The sequence below is a fragment of the Dreissena polymorpha genome, chromosome 1 (genome assembly GCF_020536995.1).
Source record: "Dreissena polymorpha isolate Duluth1 chromosome 1, UMN_Dpol_1.0, whole genome shotgun sequence".
Lineage (NCBI taxonomy): Eukaryota > Metazoa > Mollusca > Bivalvia > Myida > Dreissenidae > Dreissena > Dreissena polymorpha.
This window is the reverse complement of record NC_068355.1, coordinates 28,951,845-28,960,916: the sequence shown is the minus strand read 5'-3', so window position 1 is coordinate 28,960,916 and position 9,072 is coordinate 28,951,845. Positions and strand designations below refer to the sequence as shown.

Below are 9,072 nucleotides of genomic sequence, written 5' to 3'. Positions count from 1 at the left end.
TATTAAAGTTGCCTGATATGATTTTTATATCCGGTTAGTTACTAGTAGGCGTTGTTTTATAATCAATAATATAATACTAGGGATCAACTTTTTAGTCATCTGTTTCAATAAAAAGGTAAAAACGATTCAAATTTAACAAAAAACAACAACAATTTGATACTAAGATGTAATATATTTTAAGCACAAATGCCATGAAAAAAAAACTACCATACAAATGTAAAGCGCAAGTGCTAATGACGTTATGAATACATATATATTCTACCTAAAAAATCAACGTTCTAGCGATTATATTTTATTATCTGTTTAAAATGTGTTCACGGATGTATGATACACAGAAAAATAGGCTATTGTTCTATTGTTTTATAAAATATTATACTTGGCTCGAATATCCAAAGATAATATTATTAGTTAAGCCTGATCTGATATATATTGCAATGCAAAAGGGCAGTAATAAATTATTATCTATACTTCTAGTAAAGATAAGTTATTGTAGGTAAACGTTAAATGATAACGTACTGCTATGATATATTAATAAATAGTATGAATCCGTGTATGTTTATATGAATTTCTGAATAAAAGGTTTTAAAAAATCATTCCGGCAAATGTTGCCACAACAATAAATATTCCCGCCTTTGTGGTTATTCCGGAACAAAATGTGAACCGGAAGTCATCGCGGTACAAGAGTCCTCAATAATAGATATTCACATAAATGCGCTTATATTAACCAAACGAAAACCCCAAAAGGACGCCTGGCCGTTAAACTGATTTTTTTTATTGTCCTTCTGTTTTGGCAGCCGCCGAGTTTTGTATCCGGGATCCCCGGAAGTTCCCCTTATGTCTCTGACTCCACTGTCACACAGATGTTACTCGGGAAGTTTACAACTACCGACCCGGATACGGCGTGTTCTAGGACGTCACCATCCACCACCGTGTATGAGATCATAAATGTGACGTCACCGGTGAATGTTTCTCAACCAGGTGAATAATCATTAGAAACATTAGTGCTCCGTGTTTTGCATGTGAGCTTTTTTCTCTTTTTTTGCACAACTAAAATGATAAGAATAAAGTTTCCTCGTAGCGGAGTATGAAGAATGTCGGTCTGCTCACGAACAATCTCAAATCCCAGATAAACAGATAATCACTTGATAGTAAGAGTTACGACGTTCATAATCCCAGCTATAACAGAGGGGGTAATCACTTGATACTAAAAGTAGCGACGTTCATAATCCCAGCTATAACAGAGGGGGTAATCACTTGATAGTAAAAGTGGCGACGTTCATAATCCCAGCTATAACAGAGGGGGTAATCACTTGATAGAAAAAGTGGCGACGTTCTTGTCGAGACACTTATTTTTTGCCGCTATGGACTTCGCCATCTTAACTATCACGTGATTTTCCCCTTTGATAAGAATACGTACATATTTCTATGCAAACTCAGGATTGAGTCGTTCTAGCAACTCAAAAAAGCTTTTATGAACACCAATAATTAATAAATAAATAACTAAATAAATAAATAAAATAAAATGAATGAATAAATAATACATTAATTAAGAAAAACACTCTAAGTTGAGTCAGATCATTGGCTTAAGTATGCTCAAGTATATTCCTGATACTAAGCTATTATAAATTTACAAAACTCTTGCTTTTTGGGAGCCATTTACTATTTACGAAAGTATCGCTGTTGAAATTTGATGAAGTCTAGTAGTGTTGTTAAGCGGTCACTTCATTGTGCTTTTTTGGGACGTCAGTACGTTACCAAATAGAAGCGCCAAAAAGGTTTCGATAGGGAGAATAAGTGAATTTTTGTCTGACGAAACAACTAGGCATTTGCTTAAAGTATTGTCCTATTTTTTAGATGCATTAATCGCCCCTGATTAGCCTGTCTAGTCTAAAAGGGCTAATCCGGAACGACGATTTCCTCTTTAATGGAAGTCAGAATAGTTATATCACTTTAAGGCTGCTAACACTCTGTGCATGAATTGAACATAATACCAGTATTATTTGTTTTTAATATGATACTGTAATTGAAACAATTAAACGCTTCGATCTTTGAAAATCTTCGTTTTTCATAAGCTATTGAAAGTATGTGTGACAAGTGTGATTATTTGTATTTTTTTTAATGTCTCTTTTTTCGATGAAATACTCTCGTTATGCGCACAAGCAAATGATTTTTTGTGCTGTTTAATTCCTAGAATTTGAAGTCAGGATCTCTAGCACCGTGACTGAAGCTGCCATCGACTTCAACGACCAGGCCGTGCCGTTGACGTTAACGATACGGTGTACTGACGGCAACCCCGTCAACGTCATCACCGGGACTTTCAACGTCAATATCGTTGATGAGGTACGTCTGTAGGATACCGGAATCGTGGTTGACCTTAAAATGACTTTTTCATTCAAAGTTTGGTTAAATGACGGTTTTCAAAATAATTGTTATAGATTCTAAGAAGAATTTTACTATATGTTTAAAGGAGATATTGTTTCATTTATGGCTATTCATCACGCGTAATTGGAAAAATAATGACAGATTTTGTAACGCTTTTTTTCTCGAGAATGCGCAAAAACTTATCAAAAAAGCGTTTTTCTTCTAATATTTTCTTCAGCAAGCCTAACAAAGTGGTAACGCTTCATCTTTTGCTTCCAGAGGTCTCTTTATTTAATCTCGGGGAAAGCAATAAACGGTTATAAACCATTTTGCAATTGTAAATGAAATTTATTTTAAAATGCATTTCCTCGTAGGACCCAGTTCTAACGTCGTTTCCTATGACGTCATATCAGTTCCTAGAAGACACTTCCGTTTCCGCTCTGGAGCTAAACTCATTCAGCCTTAAAGATTCTGATGACGTCATATCTGCTTGATGTCATCTGTCAAATCTGAAAATCAACGTCAAAGGTCAAACGTTATAAAAATGAAAATATAAATATATAGTTAATAAATAAATAAATAAATAAATAATTAAAAGTAAATAAATATAAAGATAAAAAGATTGGCAAACAATCGATGAATGTTTTTTATTTGTTTGTTTTTTTCCAGCAATCTTCGTTTGAACACTGCAAAAGAAATTAAACAAGATGGTGTCACTACCCTGCGGGTGTTTGCTTTTTTCAACATTCAGTGTCGGTCTTATTTCGTTAAAGCAGGCATGAAAACGTGATACAATTTATATGAACAATCGCTTGTTTTTCCCTTCTTTTAGCGTTTCAGATTTGGTACAAGGGACGCCCGCGAGCGTCCTTGAACTATGACGTCACGCCCGTTCATAACATCGGGATTATTTGCGACGACGGTAAAGTCTTTGGCGCGAGATATTATTACGCAGTGGATCTGGAAAACAACGTAAGTAATCCAAGACGAAGAACAGCCCAACTGTATGTCTGTCATGGATTATACTTGGTATACTAACAAAGAGGAAATTACGCCCCTCCCATTTTCCACCATTGGTCAAAGGTAATTTCACTGTAACTTAAAATAAAACAAAGCCTAATAGTGTTTTTATAAAATAAAAAAAGTACGACAGGAATTATCGAGTAAAGAAAACGTCGCGCTATATGCATGTCGGTCAATCTGTATCCAACCATATTCATCTGCCATATTCAACCGTCATGTTAAATGTTCAGTATTACTGTCTCCTCACAAATATCATAATAACACAACAATATTCGAATCTGAAACAATTTATTTTAATCTTGTCAATTTCCCAAAACGTAAAAAGGTCCATTTAAATCCCGTTTTCTAATCGAACCAGCTCATTTCATTAAATGTGTCTTGTTCTGAGGAAATCGGGCTTAATCAAGTTAATGCATGTGCGTAAAGTGTCGTCACAGATTGGCCTGTGCAGTCCGCACAGGCTAATCAGGGACGACACTTTCCGCCTTAACTGGATTTTTGAGTAGAAACTGCAGAAAGTAGCCTTTGCGGACTGCACAGGCTAATCTTGGACGACACTTTACGCACATGATTTATCCCAGTTTTCTCAGAACAAGACTCAAATAATTAGTGTCTGTTTCTCTTTCAGCCTCCGGTGTCTGTTAACCTTCCTGCGGTTACTTTACGTCAATAGCGGAGTCAGTGACGTCTAAAACATTGCTATATTCTCTCACAGTATCGGACCTAGGCGGTATGTGTAACATTGTGATTTTTAATTTCACAAACCATTTGCCTGATGTGGAAATATAGATCTATTAATTGTCGAAATATGCAATATGCTATAAACTCGGGTTTATTTAAGAATTTTAATAATTGCTTGGATAAAACTATTAATATATGTATGATGAAGTCATTGTTTACACGACGCCACAGCTTGTGGTTTAGGGTTTCTCAACCTCCACGCAGAGATTTGACTGGAACCATCATAGCTGGTTCAAACCCTTGCATTCATAACCGACCACGTGATGAAAGCCTAGCCACGTGGTACAATAGTTTTACCGTTGTTATATTTACTTTTTTTAATTAAGGCAATTTTTTTTATTAACCTAAAATTAAACACTATTTTCAAAATATAAATGAAAATAATATAATTTTTCATAGTATAATATTTAAAAAAAATCCTACCAAATCTGGTAGGATTTTCTTGTTATGTCATAGATGGCATGTTAGAGCAAGGAACCACGACTCTGCGTGGAGATTGAGTGTTTCTAGTCCTCTTTGAATATACGTATCTTAATTCAATCTTAAAGGGAACTTTTCGCAGTTTGGCAAATTAACAAAATTAAAAAAAATTGTTTCATATTCGCAAATTTTCGGTTTATTTATGATATTTGTGAGGAAACAGTATTACTGAACATTTACCATGGTCTAATATAGCCATTATATGCATCTTTTGACGATTTAAAAACCTAAAAATTATAAAGCGCGAAACGATTGAATAATTTGTTGTTGTCGTTTAAATTTGTGAAACTACGAATATTGCTTATATAACGTTTAAAATACGCATGTAATGTATGCTTGGCAGGATAGGTAAGTTTGCTAATACGTTTTTACTTCAGGAATTCGGGGGTCACTGGTTCGAGCCCTGCTGCGTGCTACTTTTTTGTTTAATCCTTTTTTAATTTTTATTTTTGATTTTTTTACTGGAGCTTTTAAAATTTCATGTTTACATGTATCAATATAAAGTATTTGATTACAAACTTCAAAACATGCCAAAATCTGTGAAAAGGCCCCTTTAACACTACACACATTTGATCAAAATGAGTATCGTATTTTTACATATAATTATTAGTCGCCCGCATGGTCCATTTTGCCCCGCATTAATTTTTAAAGCAGAGTTTTTAATTCTATTCGTTTCATTTTGGTAAACCCTACATATTTTACGACACATACTGTTTATTGTTCTTTAAACTGTTATTAATGCGAAATGACACCATCTAATAAGCTGTATGCGCTTGGTAGATGATCAGCAAATACTTACACAATGACTTTTGTTATTTTGCACCTTACGCTCACCTCTAATACCGCAAATTAAATACCACTGTACTTGTAATGCGCTCGATCGCTCACAAGTTTCGGAAGACTATTCCGTCGATCAATTGCTCAATGTATTGTTACTAAACCCAATGCGTTCTATGTTTCTAGCAAAAGTGTGATATTTTTATTTTTTAATTACACTTTCTTCGGATTGTTTTCGTCAAATTAAGTTGTATCAAAATGTTGTATATGTGTAAAAAGATAATTGCGTCAATAGAAAATCACACTTTGTCAACAAAACGTAACGCTACGAAGGTGGATTTCTTTTTTTTTGTACTCAAAGGGTAAAACTATGTCGTTTTAATATAAAAAAATTACGTCTAAGATCTTCTTTATGTTTATTTCAAGTTCCACCATGTTACTTGAGCGATACTGCGTTTGCCGCGGGCATTCTACCCTTGGAGCAAAGTACTGTGACACCGCAAAATACTCGTACGTGACGTCACCATTTACGTCATTGATTATATATATATATATATATATTGTTTTCTAAGATCATGAGTGAATAAAAATCAATTTTCACAGAATGCAACGAATTTTCTTTTTACTTTATGCAATTTGCAAATTATTATATTTGTAAAATAACACACACGCTATTTTTAAAAAAAATAGTTCCGGTAAAACAATATAAATGTCACTTTAATGATAGCGTGTGTTGATCTTATCACTTTAATCATAAGGGATAGAAACGATGCATTATTTGTGTGTGTGTATGTTTATTTTGTGTACCGGTAGTTTGTGCATATTTTATAACTTACGAGAGTACTTAAGAGTACCCGGGGTACTTTTCAGTAGGACATGAGCCGACAACGACCAATTTAGCAGTGTTTGCATCTCCATGCAGAGTACCTGGTGTACGCCCATAATCCGGGCGAATTCGATTTCAAAAGTTCCGGAGCCGTGAACGCCGAGAACACGTGCGGCGACTCCGTGTCCACCGTCAGAGAGACGCTGATTGTGAACATCATCAGTACGGTACGTCAAGGGCCTCTTTTTCATCGCTCTAGAGAAACAGAAGTGTGCATGTTAAAGCCTTTTAAAGTTTGTCATATGCTAGGTTTAAGTTCTAAGTAAGGTGAGATGTTAATTGCATTCTCATTGGTGAATATTTTAACTGAGATGTGGCTATATTGCAAGGAAGTAATGTTTGTCAATAAATGCTATTTAATAAATGTTTCTATGAATTGAACGCGGTTGCACTATTCGTAAATAATAATTATTCAAATAAAAATTATCGACCAGAACCAACTCATATCTTTTATATGTATCTCGCTCTGGGACAACGGGGTCATCTCTAAACGAAAATCCACCTTATGAAGAAAGTTTCGTCACAGATTAGCCTGTGCGGACTGCACATGCGTATCTGGGATGACGTTTTACGCTTTTTCCGTAGGCACCGTTGATTACTAATCCTGGGGGCTCCAGTGACGTCGCCGAGGACGTCAGCGGAACGTTGACGTTAAAGACGTTGGATTTTGTTACTTTCGATAAGTCTGATGCCACCTGCTCAATGACGAGCGCTGACGGAGGACCATTCGCCGTCACTGGTTAGTTCATGATCTCTCGTATTAGTGTAGAATCATTATTTTTTGTAGGGTATTAGTTTTCTTTGATTTCTTGGGTCGATGGATTTACGAATTTAACACAAACACATCTGAAAATAAACGACGCGTTTTCCTCATGCGTTTCCCAAATTCAGTATTCCATGAATTGCGCTTTTATGGTATTTATTTGTTTTGTTTAAAGGAAGTCTCTTTATTAAAAATCCAGTTCAGGTGGACAGTGTCGTCTCTGATAAGCCTGTGGGAACTGCATAGGCTGATCTGAGATGACGCTTTAGCACGTGCATTAAGTCCAGTTTTCGCAGAATGAGACGTATATAAGCTCACGCACAGACGTCTTTCAGGCAACCAAATCGTAAAGACGGCTGGAGCTCTGGACTTTGAGACAAAGGCAACGTATAATCTTGACGTCACGTGCACTGACGACCTTCTTCAAACCACGGATACTTACGTCGTCAAAGTCTAAAACGTCGTGAGTAACGTTGATATTAACGTATTGAGTAACGTTGATATTTACGTGTTGAGTAAATCTTGATATTTACGTCGTGAGTAGCGTTGATATTTACGTCGTGAATAACGTTGATATTTACGTCGTAAGAAACGTTGATATTTACGTCGCGATTAACGTTGATTTGTACATCCTCACGAGAGCGTCTTTCTGATAAAATTGGTTTTAATGCATGCGCATTAAGTGTCGTTCAAGATTAGACAGTGCCTGTGCACGAAACGACACTTCAAGCAAATACATTTACCCATTTATGCCGAGTGGACTCTCCCATCCTTCTAAATTGGATCAATTTATTTCCAAAAATATGGATGTCGAGTATATTTATTTCTATATTTAGAATATTTCTTACAGAAATTCCTTTAAGCAAACAGCGCAGACCCAGATGAGACGCCGCATCAAGCGGCGTCTCATCTGGGTCTACGCTGTTTGCCAATGCCTTTTTAAAGACTCTAGGCATAAATGAGTTTAGTCAAGTTCCAAACGAAACCCAATGTATACTGTATCATTTAAGGGTCCAAAGATAACGAGTTTGCCGACGGCGTCTTCTCTGGACGAGCGGCAGACTGCGAAAAAGCTACTCACGACGTTGACGTTAGTGGAGGACGCGGCTGACTGCGTTTAAACGTCACCGACGTATAACGAGTTTAACGTCAAATACGAGCCCGCCACAAAAGTTTTTAAACAATATATACCTATTTATTTTGGCTCTACTGCATAAAACACCTCAGGCTTAATTAAACGCTATTGAGTTTGTTTTCTGCGTAACTTGGTGTCTCTGAGACTGGGGATCAAAAGAAAGCTTCCGCAGTGGTATTCGAACCCATGACCTCTCAGTCGCTAAGCGGACACAATATCCATTACGCCACGTCCATCCATACATACAGGATAGGCTGACATTTTTCTTTTATCTTTAGAAACATTGATGAACATAATTTCAGTATAAACAGTATTTTTATGTCGTCAGTTTACGTTATAAGTATTACCTTTCAGTAATTATCATATTCTTGCATCTAGTGACGTCATTCATGTTTTCTTGAGAATGTCCCATATTTATGACGTCTTTACGACTGCACGATTTCTTTCAGTATGGGTGATCTACTACGTCAGCGAGGCGGTTGCATTCAAAAAGTCGCGGTTGGTGCATCAATATCTCAAACGTTAGAGCTTAATGCCGGTGTTCCACAGGAATATGTTCTAGGCCCATTATTTTTCGGCGTAAGCTGCATAAGCCAGCTTTTCACCTTAGCCTGACCTTTGTAAGTGTCCAATAAAATTCCAATAAAATTTCCCGCGGCTAGGTACGAATGAATACACTTCATTTATTCCATTGGCTGATTTGAGTATACCACCAGAACATTGGAAACATATCCGCGTCTTTGTAACACTGTTTTACTGTATGAAACAATTTTATCTCGAATGAAAAGGCTTAATAGATAGAACAGTTTTACACTCAATTCTCGACATCAATACAGTTTGTGCGTACACCTTTTATTTTCAGAGTATTACCAGCGCAAGAGCGTTTATACTTAAAAGGCTATGTTC

The 9,072-nt window shown here is 36.2% G+C and overlaps 1 protein-coding gene and 1 long non-coding RNA gene across 2 annotated transcripts; both read left to right on the top strand.

Moving 5' to 3' along the window:
• Positions 1 to 860: 860 nt before the first annotated feature.
• Positions 861 to 3,438, top strand: LOC127863373 (uncharacterized). The gene is made up of 4 exons (XM_052403235.1): positions 861 to 978; positions 2,192 to 2,340; positions 2,736 to 2,889; positions 3,194 to 3,438. Exons 1-3 carry the CDS (start codon positions 861 to 863, stop codon positions 2,853 to 2,855), a joined length of 387 nt encoding a protein of 128 aa, XP_052259195.1. The 3' UTR covers positions 2,856 to 2,889; positions 3,194 to 3,438.
• Positions 3,439 to 4,020: 582 nt separating this feature from the next.
• Positions 4,021 to 7,495, top strand: LOC127864999 (uncharacterized). The gene is made up of 5 exons (XR_008042439.1): positions 4,021 to 4,114; positions 5,809 to 5,892; positions 6,256 to 6,435; positions 6,886 to 7,007; positions 7,367 to 7,495. It is a non-coding gene; the product is annotated as an uncharacterized LOC127864999 (long non-coding RNA).
• The last annotated feature ends 1,577 nt before the right edge of the window (positions 7,496 to 9,072 follow it).

What these genes read in the sequence shown, in the direction of transcription:
- LOC127863373 (XM_052403235.1), top strand. Translation starts at nt 861, where the DNA reads ATGTTACTCGGGAAGTTTACAACTACCGACCCGGATACGGCGTGTTCT. An exon ending in GGTGAATGTTTCTCAACCAG is followed by an intron (nt 979 to 2,191) that starts GTGAATAATCAT and finishes TTTAATTCCTAG; the next exon opens with AATTTGAAGTCAGGATCTCT. An exon ending in ACGTCAATATCGTTGATGAG is followed by an intron (nt 2,341 to 2,735) that starts GTACGTCTGTAG and finishes ATTTCCTCGTAG; the next exon opens with GACCCAGTTCTAACGTCGTT.